Below are 25,189 nucleotides of genomic sequence, written 5' to 3' on the forward strand. Positions count from 1 at the left end.
AATTAAGGAATTTGTTTTTGGTGTGAAACGCTAGCATAACTTCTTATGGTCACTAATGATCTCAAGGCTTAAAAAACAAACAGACAAAACCTTTAACTGAAACATGAAATAAGCAAAGTGCACTTGGATGGGAGAAACAGACTGGGACCCTTGCTGAGATGTGTGTGTTTTCTTTTTGCTTGTTTCTTTTTAGCATGTAGAAACAGCAGTGTCACGTACTAAAACAGCAGAAAGAAGCTATCCATTCAACACAAACATATATTTGCTGTAGCTATCACTTGTTTTCAGCCTTGTTTCCCAGCTGCTCCTAGGCTTCAGAGCCTGTGATGATGTCCTTGTATCAGTTTGTGCTTGGAATACAAGGTAACAGTACAGTAAAACTGAGTGCCTTGAGTAAGATGGCTCTCAGATGTGAGATGCCTGTTATAAAACAAACTGTATATCTGTGGTGTCTGTACTTAATGCTAGCACTTATTCTATATTGGGGTCCGTGGGCTTTAGTGCCTTTCAACCCATGCAGGTGTCCTGCCTCTTCTTGCTGTTTCCTCATTAGTGAGGTGAGCAGTCTGCAGATGTGCACTGCAGAACCCCGTGTAGTAGTTGATCAGCTCTTTTCTTCTGCAATTTGCAGACCTCGGTACACGGTACGGGAGGGATCCCTGTGTGCTCTGTACAACACATTCAGCCCCTCGACCATCCCTTTCTTTTGATGCCCTGTCGCTAGGCCAGGCTGTATACTGGTTTCAGTTGTCAACTTGCAAATTGTTGGTATGTTTATTTCAGCTTGCCTTATCTGTATGTACTTGAGGCAGTGTCTTCTGTTCTCTTTTTGTCTGTGCACGTTATGCAGACATGTTATGAAACTTAAGAAAACTGTAACGTATAATTTCAGATATTACCAAAATCTTTGAAGGTGTTGCTACTGCACTGTTTTGTAGTTGTAACATCCTTTGATGCTTCTTTCTTGGCTAAATTTAATGGTCGTTGATTCTTGACCTATCTAACTGGAACAGAAGAATAACAGGATGTTATTGCCTAGAGCAGTTGTTCACTACAAAGTGTGCTCTCTGTAAGGCACGCTGACTTTTACATTGGCTTCCGCAAAAAAGCTGTTTAGTAGCCCAGCATATAGTACCTTTTAATGTTTCATGTTAACAATCCATTTTTTGCTGTCTCCTTATATTCTATATGAATCTTTTCTGTAGAAGTATATTAAAAATAATCAGAACTTGAATCAAAGGTTAAAGAAAAATCAATAAAATTATTTTTTCAATACTAATCTAATATGTACTGTGGAGAACCCTTCTTCTAATCTAAAACATTTGTCTTTATTGCCATACAAATTTTTAATGAGAATTTTACCTGTGTCTTGCATGAAGTGCTTTTTCGGTATGGTAGCTGGTCATGCGAGTCTGACTCAATGGCCAGGCAGCTGTTGGAGGTTCAGAATGCCTGGAAGCATTGTTCAATCCAAAAAATGGATTACAGTTTGCTGAAAGCTCTGGTGCAATTTTTTTGGACTCAAGGTGTTTACGTTAACATCAAAGAACATTTACAGGCACTGAATTAGATAACACAAAACTGTGTGTGTTGTCTTCCTTGTTCAAGTGAAGAAGGGTGATTAGTAGCGTAACACAGTCGTAGTCAAATTATTGCATGTTGCAGACATGAATGAGTGGTGAAGGCGAATGCCTTGTGCTGGTGTAACGTTATAACGTTTCAACACACAAAAAGAAAAATTTGGAACTTTTTTCCCCCTCCCCTGTGTCAGGTATAGGCAGCAGCTAAAACTTGTAAGTTTACAACTTACAACTCTGTGTTGTAATCTGGTTGTGAATCTTTTCACCTTTGACTTGTGTGGGCCACGTTTTATCATTTGCTGTCTGTGGGCCTGGCAAAGCACTCAACGTACACACGTGCATGCCCACGCTCAGGGACTGGAATCTGCCTTTGGGGGTTTGTACTAAGCTTACACTTTATCATCGCTCTCTGGATTAGTTGATACCTTGTGCTGCAGTCATTGCCATGTCATCACTTCTTCATTTGTGCCATCTTTCTCACCCTTTCATTCTGTATATGTCTCATGGTCATTCTTTAGCTCTGTCCTGGACTTTCACCACTAAAATGATTGCTACTCTGCCAGTCACTCCTCCAAGCTGTCTTTAGGATTAATTTCCTACCACATGAATTTGGAGAAGTTGGAGGTGGGTATGGACGGTGTTAATATTTGTATCCCTGGTCATTGATTATAACTAACTGTGCTGTAACCACACTATTCTGGTAAAACCATTCTATTCTGGTAAAGCAGTGACGAGGTTTTCAGCTTCTTAAATACTTGCAATTTCTCTCTAAAGGCTCCTTTCTTGTCCAAAACTAAATCTGAGACCTTCTCACCTTAATCTGTATTAATGGAATCTAGGTAGATTCATAGTGACTTCAGTGGAAATGAAACGCTACTTTTAGAAATGCAAATTTTATCTTTATTAGTTTGACTCTTGCTTTGCTATGTAGGGAATGCATTTTAAAAACTACTTGACACCTATTTTAATAGGCATACGTAAAAGGTATGCTGCATTGCTATCCAAGTATGGCAGGTTGGCAGGCATTTAAATCTTTATGTTATTTGATTGTCTACGGATCAGCACGTAAACCATCTATTTCATGTTCTTTTTGTTATATACAATCTGTTAGTAAACAGAGCAATTGTTAGTGAATGTGAAAGCGACACGACAGAACGAGTTGGGTTCAATTCCTGTTAATTCGACAATTTGGATGAGTTTGTGGAAGCGTTTGGTGCATCCTGGACTTGGTGCAAAGGAGAAGTTGAGAGTGGGTGTGTCATGAGATTATTCTGTCTGGCCATCTTAAAGGCCTGCTCACCTTTTTATCTTCCCTTCTAGTTAATTTCAGGAGTGCAAAAGCATTGTTAGGCGTTTATACCCCGGAAGAGGCTGTTGGGGAGATAAATTGGACTTCGAGAGAGCGGTTTCCTGAGAGGCTGCAGTGCTGCTAGGCATGGCTGGCGTGTTCCTGCCTGGCTGCCTGTGCTGCCTCCTGCTGCAGCACCGCTGGAAGCATCGCAGTGGGAAGAGTAGAGAGGCAAGCCTAAAGGTGACTGCAGGCACGCCAGACAAGGTGCTGCTGCAGCCCCACTGTGGCTCCGACCACGAAAACTCTCATGCTGTAGCTGCCTGTGGGTCTACAGAAGCACTTACCGGTCCACCATTTCTCCCACGTTTGGCTATGAAGTGGGCAAATACTGATTTCCTCAGCGTGGTGAATGAAGAAGACAAGGCTCAAAGTTGCTTTTGAAGCCTTGAAATCTTGGTTTTGAACTTGGTCCCTGCAGATGTGTTGAAGTTAGCTCTGTCTGCCAGGGGAGCACACAGCTGCCTAGTAAGGATGTCAGGAGTAAGGCTGGGACACAGAGTGCCAGTGAGGAGATGCTGGAAAAAAACGGAAAGTACACCCTTTATTATTATTTTTTTTCTTTCCTTCAGACCTTGAAACAGGGCAGGTCAGAGCACTGAGTAGGGCATAGCTGTTTCAAGGAGAGTGGAGTAAGCACAGGTGTGGTGTACTGCATGGAGCTCTAATATCTCACAGCTCGACTGTGATCAGCCAGGCCCAGTTGCTGGTACACGGGGAAGAAGAGGTCATACGGTCGTGCTGCAGACCTGTATCCTGTCAGCAGACCTCTGTCCTCTGCCAGATGATCAGGGCAGAATGAGTCACTCCAGGGCAATGTCTTTCTGACTGCTTTTGGGTCAACCTGTCTGAGTTTCTCATGGTCTGCCCTGCTCAGTGGTGTGACCAGAGACTGGGCAGCTCCTGGTGTGAGCTCACATCAGTTTAAAAAACACACATTTAAAACAAACAAACAAAAAAAACCACACGTGTGTGGTGGTTGTTGCTAGATCTCTTGTTTCTGGCCTATTACATTTCCTGTTAGGAGACAGTTTTCTCTGAGGTGAATCTGGGGGATATATTTGTGGTTTGGCTGGGATTGTCTGGGCTGCTTGACCGTTTTATTGTGCAGGTGGCTGCGGTTCCTCTCAGCCCCCTGGCAATCAGCTCAGAGGGGGGGAGAAGGCCTCAGGACTAGCGCTCTAATTGCGTCCATCAGCTCTGTGAGCCCCTCCCGTTGGTGTGGGTTGGGGAGTCCAGCCCTGCGGTTATATGGGAGCCTGAGGACAAAGCAAACTCCCCTGAGTGCTCCCCATGTGTCTCCTTTTGAAGGCACTTTCTGTCTTTCCCAAGCCTTCTGCTTTCCCAAGAAACGGTGCTCTCTCCTCCCCTGAGAGCAGCTGGGCCTTTGCTCCTGAATTCTGCACCTTACCACAGGAACCCTGCACGACTGTGTCTGTGCGTTTTTGTTAATTAGCAGGAGTGTAATTGCAAGTCGAACTTATGTGTCCTTGTCAAACTGTAATCTGAATAATGTGTGGCTGAAACAGTGGGTTGTTTCTTGTTTTTAAGATCTCACAACTTGCTGACACAACTTAAAAAATGCCATTTTTTGGGGGCCTAGCCTCTCTGTGCTATAAAATAAAAAATACATGCCCAAGTTCTTCATTCTTAACTTTTTGTTTGTTTCTTCACTGCTTATCAGTCTGTTCTGACAAATTTGATACCCTTTTACATCCTCCCAGAAAATAAACTTATCATCAGGGGTTATTTCCCACCTGGTTATGAATGCTGGGATGCTATTAGGTAAAAACCGCATGTTTTTGGCTAAGTGCATATTCCAAGTGGCTTAAATGGCTAGTGAGGTGTAAGTGACAAACAGTGCTTTGCTTCCTTCCAAACAGAAGTCGTGACAGTGGTCGGTGTGCTCTCACAGGGTCCCTGCCTGCTCTGGTAAAGGGCAGCCAGGAGCTGCCTGCAAAGAAACAGAGGGCTGGAAGCTGCTCCTGGATGCTCTCCTTTCCGTGAGCAGCTGGGAGGTGGTGAAAGCCGCTGGGCTCTGCAAATTGTGGCAACAGCAGCTCGCTCTTACTTGCCCTTGCTCTAGAAGGTATTTGTGGGTGTGCTGTGCAGTATGTGCAAACCGATGGGAGTGTATTGCAAGGCTTTTGGGGGAAATGGTGACTGCCACCGCCGGGCTAATTTATCTTCATCTTGTTTCTGAGGGGTTTTTAGGAAGGAAGGCTAGCAGGAACAATTGTATGCTGCGTTAACGATTCTGTCCTGAAGGATGGTGATAATACTTGAAAAGCGGTTAAAAGTAGAATAAACTTGCTACTGAATTTTAGGGCTGTTTCTATCAGATGAAATACCTGCATTACTTGTGTGTAGTTCTCAGTATGAATCCAGAACTGTACCAAGAATTGCTTTTTAGTTCTATAAACAAAAAATAGATCTGAAAAATAAATGACTGAATACATCCTGAATTTTATGTTTTAGGAGAACACACGAATTGTCAGGGTGAAGGTTATAGCTGGAATTGGTCTGGCCAAGAAGGATATTCTAGGAGCCAGGTAAGGAAAAAATGTGGTTAATGTCTTAATGGACAGCTGATTCTTTATTTTGTTTCCATAGCTATTTAGATCTTAGTAAATGCTACTATGCCTCTTTCCAAAAAAAAAAAAAAAAAAAGTGTTTTAACTGGCACCTTATAAAAATAATCAGAGGCTATATAAACATGAAGGCGTCTAGTTTCTTGCCCAAAAGTCATGTGGACAGATCTATGCATTGGCAAAACAACATGTGGGAAGGCTCTGCACGCTAAAATAATTCCGTCTTGGAGGATGGATACAGGAACATATTTTACTTCAGTTAGAGTGCAGCTAAAACAACAATAGCTCAGTTTTAATCAAAATTGTCTCATCTGTACTTTAAAGACTTGGAATGAATACCATACTAAACAGTGGTAGCAACAAGAGTACTTTAACTCCAATTATGTGCAGAGGAACAGCATCCACCAATTCCACAGATGTGGTAAACCCATGCCAGTGGCTTCAGGCATGTACAAATTTAAAAGTTAACAATCTGTATAAGGAAAGAAACAATTAAAATGATTTAACATTTACCACAGTAAAGATCAGACTTTGTAATTGGAATGTATTGCAAGATCTTGTAGAATTGGCAAGTGGTAGCATGCAGCTTGTAGTAAAGTTACTTTTTTTTTGTCCTATGAACGGAGTGTCTAAAAAAGTACTGGTGAGTTTAATACTAGTTCTGCTGTCAGCTTTTTTTTTTTTTTTTTTTTTTTTTGAATATGTATAGGAATGCTGTTATTTTACCTCTAGCAGTATTGTTTTTACATGTGACATCAATTTAGCATTAGAAAAAATTTTCATGCTACTCATATTTTTAAGCCAGATAATCTGGCTTAAAAATAAATATTTGTTAATTAAATATATTTACATTTAAATATATTAATTCAATCAAATATAATTACATTTAAATAATTAAAAATATTTTTTCTCACATGCAAATTTCTTACTTTAAAAAAATCAACTTTTCTCATTAATTTAATATGTGAAAACTGTATGTTCTGTTGCATGGCAGATGGTCCTCATTACCTGTTTTAATAGTTTATTTGAGCAATTGAATGCCTTGTTTCTGTTCATGCAAAGTAGTTACTCATATAATGTTTCTTGTACCACAGGAAGGAAAAATATCTGAGGCAGTAGGCTATTTTAAGCTGTCATATTAGACACTTTCATTAACAGAAAAATTCAAGTTAAAGTCTGTGAAACAGAACATTTAGTAAAAATACCAAGTCTTTAAGGAAGTACCTCAAATTCCAGATGTTCGAAATTATTTTTGTCTAAAACAAGAAGTTTAATAGTTAAGATTTTTCAATCACAACTGATTTTTGTTCAGGTATGTCTTGTAGAAATGCATTAAAATTATTAAATCTTTTCTCATGCAATTAGAATTGTGCAAGAGGAAAGAGAACCAAATTGTAGTGACATACCGAATGTAAAATGGCATAGCTACTATGGTACTAGCTACTGTTAGTAGCTACTACTAATCAAGCATTACTACTGATTATCTCTAAAACTATTTAGAAAATGTTTATTATTGGCAATGGATATGGTGTTTGTAAATAAATTGTAACTAAATGTAACTTTCATAGCTTCTGTTAATTTAAGCTTTTTAAAACTCAACTGCTAATAATGCTATAAATAATAATAAAAAATTATATCTAGCAGTTTGCTTATCTTTTTCTCTTTCCCCCAACAGTGACCCATACGTGAAAGTGACAGTGTATGATCCAGTGACTGGAGTCCTTAGCAGTGTTCAGACAAAAACTATTAGAAAGGTTAGCATTCTTGTCTGTGTGGGTGTATTTTTTATTTATTTATTTTTTTGATCAGACTCTCAGGGGGAGGTAAGAATACAAGAAATAGAAGGATTAATATGCCTCAAGTGAAAGGAGTGTTCCACAATCTACCCTATTTCTCTGTTTATGGTATTATTTTTAGTATTTTCCATTCAATAATTTTATTTGTGGAAGATATAGAGAACCACTAAAGAAGGTGAGGTATGTACTGATCCAAAATTGAATAGTTCATGGACATACTGGGTAGTTTTGTTTGTTTTGGGTCTTTAATGTCTCTTTCTGTACAACTTTTCTATTTTGTACATTAAATCATGCAGTTCACCTGAACCGTGATAGTCCTGGTTTCTCTAGAATACCTGCAGACAAAAGTCAGTGTTAGAAGTGATAATTTATATTAGATCTACTAAAAATGGAAAACTGAGAGATAAAATATTCTTCCAAACTGCTGTTTTCAGATAATGGCTGTGATTTGTATGGTGACTGACCGTTTTCTCTTCTTGTTGATAATTCTTAGTTTAGCTATGGTGAGAGTACAAAACATCTAGAATATTTCTGAAAATAACCACAGTTGAGAAAGGTGTGTGGCTGAGCAGATTATGTTGTTTGGTCGATCTGTGCCTGGTTTTTCTAGATTACATTGGTGAGAGATCTGGCATTTGGTAACAGTTCATAATTTCAGGATTAGTTTATGTTTGTGTGAAAGCAATACAGATAGTGAATTTGGACTCAAGGGGAAGCAGTGACTGTTCCTGAAAACATACCGTGAAATAACTGTTTTGGATTGTACGACATGCCTTTTTCTGCATCCTTGGCATCAGCCAGAATCTGAGAATACTTGTGTAAATTGTCTCCGTTCTGCCCTGCAATAAACAGCGTAAGGCTCCTAAGACTTTTATCTGCAATAGCAGTGTTAAAGCTTTTGTGCTTTTAGTGTATTGTTATATGAGATAAAGCAGACATAAAACAAGTAAGTAAAACAACAAAAGATACCTGTATAGAATTGTTCCCATAACCCATGTTGTCTTTTTTTTTTTCTTCCTCCTACATATAGTCCTTAAACCCAAAGTGGAATGAAGAACTTTTATTTAGAGTAAGTGTTTTTCCGTTTTTTTTTTTTTTTTTTTTTTTTTTACGGTCTTATTACCTGTGTTGGTTGTTATGTTAACAGTAGGAAAAATATTTTCTTGCTTCTACAGCTTAAGATCAGAAATGTAAACATTAGAATTAATATTCAAACGCTAACAGACTGCTTTCCTTAGAAATACATTTATTTTCAAGACTGAGAATTTAAATATAGCACAACTAAAAATCTTAGCTTCTTTGTTCCACGAAATTTAAAAAAAACATTTTTGGGATAGCGCCAATCTTGTCTTATTGGTTCTGGCGTAAAAAGCATAGTATTACTTCTATTTTAGGAGCAAGGTGTAGATTAGATGTCTAATTTATGTCTTGTCCAACAAGCACACAAGCCGTTAGAACATGTACTGTATTGTTGAGAAATTCGTAAACCTAGAGGCCCCAGTTTAGAAAGTGCCTAGTCAAGGGCTCAGACTTCTGTGTTTTTCAGCATGCCTAATAAAGGCAACTTTCTCACATTCAAAATGATGGTGAATTTCCCTCCTCTTATAAACAAATCAAAACTTGATTTATGAGGAAATTGTGACTTTATGTAAAGTAATGTGTAGCATCAGCTTCCAGTCACCAAATTTTATTATGTGCTTTTCTGCAACATTAAAAAAAACCTGTACTGTCTGATACCTGTATACGTACAGTTAGTCCTAGAAAGTGATCCTCTGCCCCTTTTTGGTCCTTTCAGACCTCTAGTTAACACAATACACTTGCATTCATTCTAACCTGCTATTATTAGAGAATCAGTTTTATAATCAAGAAGTCAAAATCATTTAGTTAATATTTTGGTTTTTAATTTGTTTTCTGTGATTCAGAAACTAAATTATCCTTGCGTGTTACCTTGTAGGAGAGCTCATTTAGGCTTTGTCAGAAAATTTGTCCAGGCATTTCTTGTTGTCAACAAAGATTTATGTAAGCATTCTTTACCAAATATATGGTACCGTCTACTAAGTGTCATAAATTTTCCACGTAACTTGCTTTTTTTGAATAGCAGTTCTTGATAGCTGTAACTGCTAATACACGTGCTCAAAATGAAGGAGCAATTTCTTCATCTTTGGCAAAAATGACTATGCAGGCAAGTTAGTGGACTTAAGAAATAATTCCTCAGAAAATTCAAAACACCTATGGGTCTTTAAGTATTGGCATACTCCTTTTTCCATGGTATTTTGAAATCTTGCCTGATACTTTTCTGTGTTAACACACATAACAGGTAAGATATCTTTTAAATTTATTGGGACAAATGCTTCCTGTGGAGAACTGGAAGACTGGGGGTGCGTGCTTGTAGCCAAGGATATTTTGAAAATGTTCATCTTCCAGAATAGAGATATGAGCGATTTATTTTCTTTGGTGTGTAAATATGTATGTATATATAATGTTAGCAATGATACGTTCCTGAACTTGCATACCAAGTTCTATGAGAAACTTTTTTTTGAGTTTTTATTAGTTTTACTGTGTTTATGCAAGAGAAAAGAAATTATGGCATTTGCCTGAAAACGAATAGTGGAATTCAGTGTATATTTTAACTGTTAACATCTTTCTTTTTCCTAGGTTAATCCTCAAAAACACAGACTCCTTTTTGAAGTATTTGATGAAAACCGTTTGGTAGGTCCTTCATTAATATTGCAATTTACTAAATGCTTGAATGAAATTAAGTTCACCTGGATTCTAAGCTCAAGATAAAAGCAAACAAAAAAGCATACCGACATCTATACTGAAACTTAAAGGAAACCTGATTTGTTAATGTGTCTGACATTACCATACTTGGATCTGAAGCAATCATACTATTGCTCTTAACTTCTGATGTGTTTCAACTCAAAAGCATCTTTTTTTTATAGTTCGTCTCAAATGATATGGCCAAATCCCTCCCTAATATTGAATACTATGCAATGAATGTTTATTTTTACTACAAATTAGTATCGAGAATGTAGGTATCTGTGTACATGTGTGAGAAGTTTCTTCAGTATGTGAGGAGTAGCACAGAAAAAATGGTGTACCGTTTCTTTGAAAATCTCAACAAGCAGACCCTGGATGCCTATCCCAGGTATATGGTGTCTTATTTTTTTAAAGCAATTTTAAAATGCGTCATCAGAATTTGTAGTTCACATGGCAGGTTAGGTTAAATGTGAATTTTCAGGATGCTCAAATGTGTGTTTCAAAATGATGTTTTGGGTTATGGTCTATTCTTCGTGAGGTAGAAGTACTTTGTAATTAGTCATTGGAGCTTTGCTGCCACCCTGTGGAAGTCAGGATGCATGAATAGAAAATCAGATCCCTAATTTTGGGAAGGCCAATGTTTTCTTTTTCGTTTTGACCAAGAAAATTCCTTACCGTTCTTTCTCAATTCCTTACCGTTCCTTCTCTGATCTAAAGTAGATGAGCTGTTTGACCTGTTTTGTTTTTTTTTTTTTTTTTGTTATTTTTTTTATTTTTATTTTTGTATGGGAGAGGAGCCAACAAAACATCGTACTGGATCAACTTGGAAAAGGTGCTTTGTTTCCTACATGTGACTGCATTTAGAGATCAAAGCAGCATGCCCTAATCAGTCACTGTATAGTTCTACAATAACAGTATTTTTTTTCTTTCCCATCTCATCATTTGGTCAATGGAAAAGGCTGCCTCCCTATTTCTATTTAGCTTCCTCTTTTGTGGTGAAGACTAAATTTCTGTCCCACGTGTCTTGAACTACTTTAAGTCAGTCATATCGTTGCCTTAGCTGTGAGAGTTTGGGATTGATAGACTCCCCCACTTCCATTAATTTATTTTCACATGTCATAAATTATGGGTGCCTTGTGCTTTTTCACTAGGATATGTACCTATGATCAAAAGGTGTTTCATCTTTCATGATTTTAGTTGGTTTGAGTATTAAGCAGCATTTCTTCTGCCTATTTGATGACTGTTTAAAATCTAGATGTGAGCAAGCTGATGGAATTCTTTTAGAGCTGTGAGACTGTCCTAATGGGTGATTTCCTCTGTAGAATTTTGTCCCGTGTGCTTTTATTCCTGGTGACTTTTGGGTAGAAATTGAACCTTGAAATCTTAGTTATGCTTTTAAGAAATGTTGCTTTCCTGAAAACTGGGCTCAAAACTCTTCGAAGTCCTGCTTCAATTCCAAGTCCTGCAACATTAATTAAGACTCCAATTGTTGGTGATTTAACATCTTTCTGTACTAGCTTTAAGACTTGTCAAAAATCACCTGGTTTGGATCTGATTTATTAAGGGAACACGGAAACTGATTTGTTTTGCTGACTTGATGCAAGCCATTAGTAGAATAAATGGCTTGACCCGTTTGTGGAATGCTCTGTTAGAGCTGTCTTTAAAAGCACATTAGAAAAATCAGTCAGGAAGGAGAATGAGATCGTTTATGAGATGGGCCAGTGCAGGACCTAGCTGACATCTTGAAGTCTTTTCCTGTCTTACAATAACTTGTCCCAGCTCTGCATATTTCAAATGAAGTACCAGAGCCTATGTTATTTGGTAATGAAGAGCTAAATAATATTAAGATTTGCATGGGGCTACAGGTCTTTACTTTTTTATTAATATTTATTTATTTATTATTGTTATGTCAACTCTAATTCAGTAGGACAGAATGTTGCATTTAGAAGTCATTTCTGGAGCGATTAAGGAAGCTGTAGCTGGCTGGCTATACCTGCAAAATCATAGCTAAAGAAAAATGACATGCTGAGAAATGTGGTTGAAATCTTAACTTCGAGTTGCCAAAATATGTCAGTTTATCATTTACTTACGGATTTCTCGGGAAACTTGGGGGGAAAAAAATCAGATTATCTGTTGGGGGCAAAAGTGTTGCTTTTTTTTACTGAAAGTATTGTATCTAATAAAATTGTTGCAATGTGTTGTGCATCACACTAGCATGCTACAAACTGCTGCTAATAAATGTGTTGTCAGGACAGAAAGGGGCTTTAAGAACTGCATTGTTTCTTCTTCGTTCACACATCTTAGCATGTGCACGCTTTTTTTTTTTTTTTTCTAGTATATTGGTTGTAGTTCAAATGTGACTTTTAAAATCTGTGACCAAGAAAGGTTTTATGGTGTTTGACTTTCCTTCCTGCCCCAACCCCTCTCCAGCACATAACGTTAGAAGAAGTCCAGTTGGTGAAGCATAATGAAATAGATGAAGTATTGTATTTGTTGGCTTTTATGAATAAGCTAGTATTCGTTTACTGCTGCATTCTAATCATGGAATTCAGGTAATGGAGGTTAAGTAAGCCCTGGAGTATAATTAGAAAACAAATTTGTTGCTTGCAAACAGAGTACTGTGAATTCAATTCTTGGCTCTTATTTGGGAAGGAGGTTTAAATGTTAATTTTATTGCCTTCTAGCTTAAAATACAGCAAAGGTTAAATAAATATGGAACAGAAAAAAATCTAGTAGTATGACCTATAAAAGTATAAATGGCCTAGTGTTCTCTTCTGTTTGCACTTTTTCAGCGGCACTAAGTAATTTCATGTTAGTGTGGTAGCGTTTAGTACTGCATCATATATGGCTTCTGTGTTCAAAAGTACGTTCATAACCAAATATGTTTAAAACACAAAAAAATACACTTAACAGTAAGATTGTCTTTTTTCAAAAGTCCCACTAGATGCCAGCAAAGGACCTCTTCAGATAATGTAAGACGGTGAAACATCTGTCGGAATTCTCAGTACCATTATTCTTACAAGAGTTGACAATATATTCATTTCTTTGTGCTGTTCATTTTGGTAATTTTATTGGAAAAGAAATTAGTAGTTAGCTATGAATATATGAAGTGGTTTGTTTATAATATACAGAATAGGTTTCTTCTGTAATTGTGCTCTGTAACCATATTTATCCTAGTACGAAATTCTCTTGGTGTTTCGTAGTTTATGTAGCTGGCCATATATTTGCATGTCATTATCAAACAGTAATGAATGTTCACTTAATCTGGACTTCAAGCAAACAAGATGGTAGCTTGCAAGAATATTTTTATTTCTTTCTACCTTTAACAGCTGTAATTTGGAAAGGTTAAAATATTATTTAACATGGTAGGCTGAAAGTCAGTGCTGAATTACTAATCAGGATAACTTGTTTCTAATTCAGTTGCATCTCCCTAAAAAATATTAACTAATTGGCAGGAGAGCTTTTTAACGTGTGCAAATCTTTACAAACTGTGATTGGTTAACAACGTGTAGATTGTTAGATAATGTCAGATTTCTTTCAAGTCTTATTTAAATAGAGTAGAAAAACTTTTATTTTTTTTAGGGGAGAAGGGTTATTTCCCTGGTTTATGCATAAGTCAGACCTCAGCAGTTTGCTAGCATGGTTACTATTTGGAAATTCAATCCTAGACTTGATACTCAATTATATGGGATTTCATTCCTACCAACTTCCTGTAATTCTAAACCTACGGGTAAAAATATTAGTAGTCATACGCTGCTGAGGAAAGTACGGACACATTGACTCAGCTAGTGCAGCTGCAGCAGGCGTTGCTGTTTTAAACTTGAAAATACTGGGAGTTTATTATATTCATTTATGCAGATTACAGAAGGTATAATTGAAACAAGGTTGGTAGTGTTTGTCAGTGTGTTGCAGCTGAGGTCGTTGGAACATAAGTGCTTTATAAATGAGTGCTTTCTGACTACGAGCAATCAAAGACGGTCCAGAAACTGCAGTTCAACGAATGGCTGACTTATTTCAAGAGGTACAGTCTTTTTTTTAACGCTAGTATCTTGTAGAAATTAGGACAAAGCTTGCTACTTCTATGAGCTTTTACTGTTGTGATGTACTAGCTCTAGGTTCTGTGCAGCTGCCTGTAGCCTTCCCGCTGAAGGATTTTTCTGGTTTTCATTCACTAACATGCGTGGAAATGAGAACAAATGGCACGACGGTTAAGACTGCATTTTGCAACTCAAAGAAGTAACACAGATCCGCTATCAGAAACCTCCGAAGATGTTTTGGATAGTAACCATCAGATGTACTTCAAAAGGATACAGAACTCTGAACCTAATGTTGCACAAATGAACCTGACTCCTAGACAAGTTGCTTGTGCACCTGTAATGCAGCAAATAATTAATCAAGAGAGAAAGGCAAATATTTCTTCACTGCAAAAAAAAAAGAGCACCTCACTGCATATTTCTCTACAGTCTAGAAAGCATAATGGATATTTTCGGTCTGGTGATGGCGAAGATACTTCATTCATCAGTATTGGGAATGAAGGAAGTTGTGGCACTAGAATTGTGGTTGATCATCCAGCTAATGACAGCCATCTGAGCAATAGCGCTGCATGCAGTGGCAGTCTTAGCAGTATTGCAGCCAGTGACAATGGATCCTTGAGCAGCGCTGGCAGTGACTATGGATCATGTACAAGTACCACGAGTGATGGAGGTTCATACAGTAACAGTGTCATCAGTGACAGTGGTAGTGGCACTCTTTCGACGAGCGATGGCACTTACTGTAGCGGTGTTGTTCATGGTGACTTTTCATATGGAAATGTTTCTAGCAAGTGTAATCCCTGTAGAAACAACTCACCTCAGGAAGAAGTACAAGTGTGTAGAAGTAATACTACTTTTGACCAAGATGTTTTGTCAGTGAGGAAGAAAACTAAAATTCCACTGCGGCGGTGTTCATCATTGGTAATTTTCCCTAGGAGTCCTTCCAGTACTCCCCCAGCTTCTCCCATAACCTCAGGTCAGCTGCCACACAGAGGTGCCTATCAGACATCACATAAACTAATTATTTCTCCTAGTGAGCCATCACATAAAGAAGATCAAACCATTTCCAAGGGTTTCCTTTCAACAGCAGTCAATGGACTTCGACTGTCTAAAACAGTTTGCTCTTCTGGTGAAGTTAGAGATGTTCGACCGCTTTCCTTGAATACGTCATTACAGGACAAAAGTAAAATTCTGAACAGTTCTGAGCAGGCAACTTGTGAAGAAGTAGCTGGTGGCTTCTCCTGTATTTCAGTTCATCTGACTCAAAGAGCATTTGCATCAAGCAGTGAAATGGTTAATGGCTGTTGCAGTGCAGAGTTAAATCTGAACTCCAATGCAAAATACCCTCCTTTAAAACTGGCACGTAGCACATCTGCATGTTTACCCTCAAAAATAGATTCAGAATACCAGATGAATATAAATCAACTGGAAAGACCAAATGCACAGACGAGCAAAACCCACCATGTTTTGCAAAGAAGTGTTTCATTGGAAGGATCACGTCAAAAAGTTTCTTGCTGTTTATCCAGTCTTAAATACAAGTGTCATAGTGCAAGGACGTCTCAGTTGCATATACAGTTCAAGCCTGGGAATGAAGGAAAAACAAGTGGTGGTAACAAAAGATATGGAACCTCTAAAAGGGAAATATCTAGCACTTCTTTGTGGAGGCCCCATAAGGTGAGTGTTCTGGTTTATAGAAAAATCTGACAGTACTTTAAAGCTGAAATTATACTGGAAAATAATAAAATCCATAATCAAGGTTTAGCACAGCTATTTCAGAATTTCCTAATGGTGTCAAACTGTCATCATTAGGGAGTTATTTTTTATATGATTTATATCTTGTTTTTTAGATTTGTGTCTTAGATTATGGTACTCCTTTGGTGAATAGGTCTGTGGAATACCTGTATATAACATGTATTATAAACTATAATTTCCAGCTTACATAACATGAAGGGATTTTCTTGTCTAATTATTCAGACATCGGAGGTATTTAAACTTCAGTTTTGTAAAGTTTTAAATACATAACTTTACTGCCTAATAATAATAATTATTAAAATTGCATATAAAATGGGTAAAAATTAGTAGATTAGAGACTTTCAGGTTTATTTCTTATAGGCTTTATTTTACAGTACAGTTCACTCTATATAGAATTAAAGATAAGTAATATTTGAGCAGAGAAACTGTAAATACCATTTGTTTCTGTATACACCCTGAACCACAGGAATTTTCAGAGTTTCCTTTCCTTTTTTTTTTTTTTTTTTTCATCCAACCACTACTTCAGTCTGAGCAGTACACTGTAACTTAATACCTCTCCCAACAACATCGCTGTCCAAATTATAGTACTTCGCTCTAGATAAATATATTTTTTTGGTAATGAAACTCATGTCCAACTAAACTTCAGAAGTGTGTTTGCTCTTATTAACTCTTGAAGCAGTTTATATTAGTGAAGTATAAGCCATGTGAAATGTGGATTTTAGAATTTGTTCAAATAACATTGTGAAGATATGAACAACCTGAATATTATTTATTGGTTTTAATTATGAATGCTGATAAAAGAGCAACAACTAATATTTACGAAAGTTATTTCAAGTTTTAAGACCTCATTCTCCATAAGTTAGAATTACTGTAGTTTAATTAATTTACTTGTAAAAGCAACAAGCTTCATGCCAAAGTTCTATATTAGTGACATCTCCTTTCTGAACTAGAAATTGTATTACCTTGAAGATAATACCCTGCAATTTTCATTCTGTCACTGCCTTTAGTTAGAGTAGTGCCTGATGATTCTATTCTTTTTGGCTTCTTTCAAGTTGTGTATTGCTTTATGGAAAAAAGAAAAAAAAAACAAACAAACACATGTTCTTTTTATAGAACTGTGTTTTCAGTTCAAGCTTCATTTTAAAGCTCATGGTGGATCACAGGTAACCACTATGTATATTATTTGGCAGTTCCTCATCCCCAAATCCAACTGTTAATGGCAAATTCCACAATAAGCACAGATTATGACATTTTAAGTAGTCTGGATCTAGTTATTCTTAAAAAAAAAAAAAAAAAAAAAAAAAAAAAAGAATGGAAAACGTTGAGTCATGCACTTCAAGTACATTTCACTGCTAGCTTCTGTGTTTAATGTCAGTAGTTGATATGTAAAATACAAAATGCTTAAATACTGAATGAATTTAATTATGTTCCGTCCAGTTAGAATCCAAGTTCAGGATTAGTTTGTTAGTAAACATTTCCAGAGAACCTCATAGCTCAGTGGGCTGACAGGTTTGTGTCAGTTCCCAGTAGTGGTGTTCACAGTGTATTATCATGAAATCTAGGCTAAATTTAACTTTTTAAGCACTTTAGAGCATGCTCCCGTTATAGGAGAGCATCTTTGCTGTGCTAATGTGGCAACATATTTTAACCTTACCAATTTCTTAATTTTTTTTATCTTCCATGTAGAAAATGAGAGAGGTGAGTCTTTTCTATTTGTTTGTTTAAAATAAAGATTGTCTGAATCCCAAATTGTTGTGGTTACGTTGTACCTTTCATGCATTTGCAGATACTTGGTTTGTGCCAAATACTTGATTTGTCCCGTGACCACATACAAATCAAAAAGGTTTCTGATACCAGAAAACTGGACACTAAAGGTTTTATAGTACTGTGTTTGTTTCGGATTCCTCTGAAAGGCACAGAAGCATATCGCTCTTGAAGTGGCCCTATCAATCTTAATGTAAAATCAGTTTTTGTACAATATCCTATGTAATAAAAATTTAAAGGCTCTCCCACCAAACCAAGCAAAAGCCATAGTGACTTTATGGCAGTTCAGTAATTCACCAGAATAAACTAGATAAGTATTTTTGTGTTTGCTGTTACAGCCTTTGAAAAATATAATAGGTTCTACGGCAATCATTTAATTATGTAGTCCAATTAATTATCATGGTGTGTTGTGACTCATTTAAAAATAAACAACTCCCAAAATATTTCTCTTGACTCCAGTTAGTCTGGCCTAGTATATTGATATGCTGAGTCTGAGTTCAAATTTAACAAGTTGATACTGGAGTAGCATTTAGTAATGTCAGCTATCTGTACAGAGCAGGCATGAAATCAAATCAGTGCTTTGGTCACAGACTGCAGAGTCTGAAGCAGTGAAAGGTCTAAGCATTCTTTTCTTATGTGCCTAGCTACTAGCCTTCAGCCACCCGGTATCAGGTTTCCTGCTTTCTATAATCAACAGCTTGTTAAAGGCTCACTTTAAAAAAAAAAAAAAAAGAGAGAGAGAGAAAAAATCAAAACATAATTTCTGTGACAACTGGCCTTGGATTATTTTTAATTAAGTTAAAAAATACAGGGAATGGTGATGGCCTTGCATGGCACTGCTGATCTTTACTTGAAATATGTTGAATAGGTTCTGCAGTAGGGAGTGGAATTTCACTTATGCAAAGCAGGAGGAAGAGGTATACAAGTGCATGATTGCATCATTGACAGTTGCCCTTGACTTTGTATATATGTTTTCAATGTGTTTTTTTCAGTGCGTATGTCTCTTGGGGTGGATGTAAATCTATAGTTAAAGCACTTTGATGTCACTGGTGTGAACTGGGAGGGTAGGGCTGAGTAAGGGAACAGGTTACATGCTGCATATGCAGACATGAGGAGGTACAGAAGGGCAGTGGCTACAGTTCCACTTCTTGTTGGCCATGAACAAACTTTCTGAAACAAGAAAAAAAAAAAAGCTATACTAATCTCTTCCACAAATACGCTATTATGGTGACATCCGTGTTGATATCAGCACTTCCTTCCAAATCAGTATCACTGCTGGTTAGAAGATGTGCGTATCATAAATGTACTTGCAAATGTGTTAGTAACTGTATGTCTTTAACATAATTTCTTACACAATTAACAGAATTGTTATCTTTTTGCTTACGAGTAGTTTTGCTGAAGTTTTGTCTTCATTGAATAAAACTCACACTGAAGAAAAAAAATTAGAGGTGATTTAAAAAACAAAAAGGTTTTATATTGTCAGATTTACGTGAAAAAAATAAGTTGTAATTCTTCAGCTATTTTCATCAGGTTCTGGAACTTCACATTTCGCTTTGTAACAGGAGATGCTGTTTGAATAGCATCAGCCAATTCTATATCCGCCAAATAGTCATCCATCAAATCCCTTTCTCACCAATTTAGAGACAAGGGACTGTGTCAAACAAAGGCCTTGCAAAAGTACAAGTAGCTGATATCAGTTGCTCCAGCACAGAGGGCCATTAGATAGCATTACATACCCTTGGTGAAAGCCCTGCTGGCTGCCTCGAATCACCTCCCTGTCTTCCATATGCTGTACCATAGCTTCCAGGAGGCTCTGTTTCATGATCTGCCTAGGCACAGAGGTGAGGCTGACAGGTTGGTAGTTCCCATGGTTTTACCTCGTACCTTTTTAAAAATGGCTGTGACGTTTCCCTTTTTCTAGTCATGGGGAACTTCATCTGGCTGCCAGGACTTTACAAATACAATGGAGAGTGGCTTGGCAACTACATCAGACAGTTCCTTGACTTGGAGTTGTCTTTTCTGCACAAATTGATCTCTCTTTATACTGTTATGTGCTGATTACCTTCTCACCTAATCACATTCATCTTGTTCAGAATTGCACATCTTGAAGGATGGTGCTACTGGGCTGCCTATTGCCCATTCTGTGTTGTGGGATATCAGCTCAGTCGAGGAGAATTACAAGTTCCATTTGGCAGTGATGAACCATGTGTAATGTTCAGGATATTGTCATCCTGAAAACAACACTGTCTTGGCTTTAGCAGAATACTTTAATAACTCTGTACATTAAAGCTCCAGAGCTTTTTAGTCAGCAGTGAAAATTACAAGTACATATTAAAAAGGATTTTTTTTTGTTTGTGCTCTGCACAAATTATAATTAACCTCATTCTGTTTATAGTCTGCAATTGAACTGAGTTGGGGTAGGTTTCTCATATGCCAACCAAAGGGAAGACTAAAACCACAAAACCATGTGGAGCAGAGCTCCTGAAACAGCTATATAAATTTTTAATTACCCAGTCTTCAGGTTGATTCATGTCCTTTTGATCTACCACAAGAGTGGGGAAAAATTCATAGTGTGGCTTCTTTAATATAGCCATAAGCTATAGTTACTGTCTCTAAGGCTTACTGAAAATAAAGAGTGTGTTATAAAGTAAAACTTTGCTCCCAAGGGAAGACAGAGACATTTTTCCCTTCAATGCTGACTAGCTAAATAACTGAGGCTTTCAGATACGAGACTGTGATCAATGCTATGTTTTGATGTCGATGTTTAGTGGTACATCACTTTCACTTTTTGTGAGAAATTGAAACCACAACACATGTTTTTAACCCAATATTTATTGGAAAATGTGATGTAGAAATCAGTCTCTGTAAGCATTATGGCATCAGACAACAAAGCGAACTGTACCTGCAGGTATTCGTCAAAGAATTGTCAAGAAGGTGAACTAGAAAATTATTAAAATACTAACGATGATATTTTTTGATCTATTAGGTTGTCTTACTGAAGGAGGGTGGCCAGTGTTTTTAAGTGACTGAAAGGGAAATGAAGGGAATTACAAGCATATTACAATGTGCCAGTCTGGAAGGAAGAATATAGAGAATAGGCTCATTAGGTGTGACAGGATTTTTTGTTTACAGGGAAGGGAGAACGAGCTTGGCTTTCATAAAAGGAAGCTACGTCTCACAGATAAAACTACCCAGCAACATAAGAAAATGAGTGATCTGATTAATACAGGACACTTAAATTCTCAAAATATTTGCCGAGAACCCTTAGTAGAAGTTCTGAAAAATAGTCTCAAGGCGTAAGTGTAGAAAATGCTTCCTCACTGGTAACAGGTAATTGAAAGATAAGAAACAGAAGTGAGAATTAAATTGTCAGCTCTGAAATTACAAAAAAAATAAGAATTATGGTAGTGAGCAACTAGACAGAGTGGATGATTTGAAAATCAGTGTTGATAAATGCCAAGTAATGCACACAGGGAAAATAGCTAATGATGCATGCACAGTAATGGTCTCTCATACTGGTCAGGAAGTATTTTATGTCGTGGTGAATGACTCCCTGAAAATATCAACTCAAGTCTTCTTGACAGCTTAAAGGCAAATTGAATGTTCATTTTTATTAGGAAAGGAATAAAGGAACAAAATGAAAAACACCATTATGGAGTCGAACAAATCCACATATGATATACAAGTTTCAGGTCATCCTCTTTGAGAAAGCATGTCTAGCTACTAGAAAAATACAGGTCACAAGATTGGTGTAAGTTTTCTGTGAGGAGACTAAGACCAACAGCTTTTCAGCTTGGAGGAGGGAGGGGAGAAATGATGTAAAGGGTGTTTAGTAAAGTTATAGTTCAGGGGAGGTGAACATTAACAGGGAATTTACTCTTGTATCATAAATATATTCTCTGAGTTGCTTTTGCAAGAAGTTATGGGTATCGAAAAAGAAACGGATTTCAAGTGAAGGAAGGTCCATCAAAATATATTGCTTTCTTGATATAGAAAACATCCCTGATGAACTACTTGAACCTGGAGGATATATTGGGGGAAGTACTACTCTTACATGCTGCTCTTATTTCCTTTAGCATCTGTTCTTGGCCATTGCTAGGGTGAGGATACAAGGCTACGTAACATTAATCAGACTCCTGGGTTCTTTGGTGCCCGCCCAGCCCTTGCAGACGCCTAGGATCAAATGGTAGAAATGCTCTTTAAAGTTCTCGCATCAGCCTGGGCTGAGAGTTTTCTTCTGTGTTCCAACACGTTTTTTTTTCCTTGTGTTCTGTAAGTGAATGAATTTCACAGACTGAGCAAGCAAGTGAAGCTGACTGGCATTTTCAAGCGAGTCAGTAGCTTACAACTTGCCTTTTACCCTTGTCTGAAGGGGACTGCCCTGCATTTCTGCTAAGTGTCTGTTTCAAATGAACTTTCTTCCTTGCTCCTTGTGACGAACAGAACGCACTGCTTTGGGAATGCAGCCAGCAAAATGTTTGTAGCTTATTTCAGTGCTGTTTTATGGATCCGTAATCGTCCACATTTTAAGAGATCACTCGCTCTCGTTGCATTGTGGCAGTTCAAGGTAAACTGCAAGTCTGCAGATGGATGCAATTATCATTTAAGACCCAGGGCTGCTTTGGGCTGTATTGACTGGAGCACAAGCAAACAGAATTTAAGGAGGACATCAGCAAGTTCCTGGCTGAAATGATATTCAAGCTTTAACTGGAGTCATTGAGGATAAGGCATATTAAAATGCAAATGGGACACTATGGCAACTCAAGCAGAGGAATGTGGGAGGAAGCAGAACTGAGTTCTAGACCTGCATGGCTTCTCTGGCAGCCTGATTTTCGTGGCATAAGGGAGAAGGCTGCATTCAGTAACATGAAAGCACGGCTTCCCAGCGAGGTTTCCAGAACTTAGAACAGTGCTTACTGTTTTTTTTTTAGTTTCTGCCTTAGCTATTTGTTGTGTTTGCTGTTGTTCCAAATTAAACTTACTAGGAATAACAAATACTTAAATAGAAAGAATATATCCAAAGTGGGTAACATCTGCAAATTATAGGCCTCTGAAAACTATCTCATGTGGGAAGTGTCAAGTAGCTTTCATAAGAACTGTTGAGCTGATCTGAAGTAAATTGTTACACTGCTCTTGTTGTAGAAATGATTGCAGGTGGGTTGTTTGTGTCATAGAGGTTGAGGCATCCAAGGTCAGTTTGGGCAGGACAGTTCAGGCCTGATGGGATTTATTAATTTGAGCATAGCACAGCTTAAGACAAACAGTAAATGCTGCTGTTGCCAGGTCATCTGAGGACTATGTTTAGGGGTTGGCAGCAGTAGATTTAGGCTTGGGAGAGGCCCCCCCCCCAATTTTATTTTGTTTTATTATGTTTCTTGCGCTGAATAACAAAAAGTGTACTGTGTGTATTGAGTGTACGAGTGTATTTATTAGCCAGTGTGATTAACATCTGTGACATTTGAAATAAGAAACAGATCAAACCAGGAAGAAAATCACATGTGCATTTAAATGTTTGATAGGTTTTTACAGTTTTAAGTGTTTTAACCTTTATGTTGTTAATTAGTGCAGGTAAAAGTGCACCTTTAATTGTCACTACAAGTGTTTTTCTCAACCTTTAATTGAAGTCATAAGGCTTGGCACAGAATCTCCCACAAATAGATGCAAAAGTTTTATGTTTTTTATACTATTATAAAGTTGACTTGATATGAGAAGCAGCTTGTCAAAGTAGTAACTTATCAAATATTTGGTACTGTTTTCTGATTTTTTTTTAATGCTTATTTAAAGTGTTAGCTGCTTGAATACAGAAGGGCAAATTTGGATTTGCTCTTGACAGTTATAAACTGTAATATTCCTGCTTTTCTATATAGTAGCTTATTTGGCACATCTTTCCATAAAACCAACTCAAATTCCTGATGAATAAAACACACCCTTCACTAGGTTTTGACTTGTTCTTTGTTTATGTTGTGCTTAAGTATGCTTCGGTTATATTAGACATCAAATTATCTTCCTGTGACCCATGTGAAAATGAGTTCTCATACACCAAAAAACCACCCAAACCTATCTTGAATTACTTTGTTAATGACTATGTAAGCCCAGGTTCTTCAAGTAGCAAACGCTGAACGGAGTAGTATGAATGGTGTGTTAAAATACCTGTAGGCTAAATAGGAACTTTCAAGGAATCTACCTATAGAGTACTTGTGCTGTATAAGAAGTATAAACTATAAATGGAGAAACATGATATTTTTGCTCTGGTCTTTGTGGAGCAGGAATTCTCTGAAAATATCTTTAAAGGCGAGGGAGAATTAGTGAAAATAACTCATGTCATTTCTAAATGCTGTCTGTTAAACAGATGGTAAAACTGCTGAGGCATGTTATGCTGACACCTTTCTCTGGAAGCAGCCAGTGGGGCTGAAGGTCCTGCAGAAACACACGTTGTGTAATAACCATCTATCTAACACTAGCTGTTATCTCTTCTTTGAAAATGCCAGTGGGTTCTTATACCTCAGTAACTGGCAACTTGTATTTGATCATAAAGGCCAGTTAAAAAGAGATGCCTGCATTTTGTGGAGAAAAAAAATCTCTCCTCACCATCTACCTCTGCCCCATAAAAATACAGGTACAGGAGATTGGGACTTTAATGAATTCTGGGCAGTAAGGTAGTTACAGCTTTGCAAGATAGGGAAAACATTGCTTTTAGAATCCATGAACTTGGTGAGATCTTAGCATGATCATTCAGTTTGCTCATTTGAGATGCCTATTTTCCTGTGATGAGTTGTGTGTTGTACAAAAAAAAAAAAAAAAAAGCTCAATTCTGTTTATTTAGAGTTCAAGATAGCTAAATAATACAGTCAGGGCAGGCAGCATGAAAAGAAAAATACTTGAAGTTGCTAGTGTAGCTTGGGGAAGTTTGTTTTTATTTTCAGTGTTTTTTCATTCTCATCAAGCTTGTAACTAACATTGATGTTTGAGTGTTTAAGCAAGAAGAATGTTGGTTTTATAAGGGATCTATTGAGCTCTTGTTTTCTTAAGCAGCGATAGTCTGGATCACTGTTTGTTTTTTCAGTTTGAATTGACACTTTATATTCTGTATAATAAAAGCTGTGTATTTTCTCCTTTTCCCATACAGCTGTAGATTTGTGTGTGAAGACCAACATGTACAACTAGTTGTCTGTTTGCTCAGGAAAAGAGTGGGAATATGCTTCATGCACTAATACCAAGAAAAACGTAATCACAAAAGTTGGTAGAGAAAATGTTATTTCAACACCATGGTCTTGTACAAAAGCTGTTTCACATGGCACTGTGATGAATCCAACAATTAAGAAAGGCATGAAATTCAGATAACTGCTCAAACCTGATAAATCATGGTCATGTTCTAAGTATTGCTCTTTAATGTGTGACTCAGTACGATGACACTGGGACACTCAGATAATCACGTCTGGTAGCAGTTTAAAATCTGTATCCAATTTATGATAGGAAAAAAATCCAGCATCTTAAGTGCTAAGGCTTATTAGGGGTGTGTGTGTGTGTGTGTGTATATATTTATAAAATAGATAGGAATGAATTTTGG

General features: G+C 37.3%; 1 protein-coding gene across 2 annotated transcripts in view; it reads left to right on the plus strand.

Annotated features, from left to right (window-relative positions):
• Positions 1 to 25,189, plus strand: part of NEDD4 (NEDD4 E3 ubiquitin protein ligase) — a 54,632-nt gene that overhangs the window by 3,550 nt on the left and 25,893 nt on the right. The window contains exons 2-5 of one of the 2 annotated variants that reach the window (XM_084532009.1): positions 5,407 to 5,480; positions 7,195 to 7,273; positions 8,346 to 8,384; positions 9,971 to 10,024. In XM_084532009.1, coding sequence (XP_084388135.1) covers positions 5,407 to 5,480; positions 7,195 to 7,273; positions 8,346 to 8,384; positions 9,971 to 10,024 — 246 coding nt within the window. Of the gene's footprint in view, positions 1 to 5,406; positions 5,481 to 7,194; positions 7,274 to 8,345; positions 8,385 to 9,970; positions 10,025 to 12,694; positions 15,781 to 25,189 lie in introns of those variants that run through there. The other variant, XM_084532008.1, reaches the window with a different exon arrangement.

Source organism: Aythya ferina (assembly GCF_964211825.1).
Source record: "Aythya ferina genome assembly, chromosome: 11".
Classification (NCBI taxonomy): Eukaryota; Metazoa; Chordata; class Aves; order Anseriformes; family Anatidae; genus Aythya; species Aythya ferina.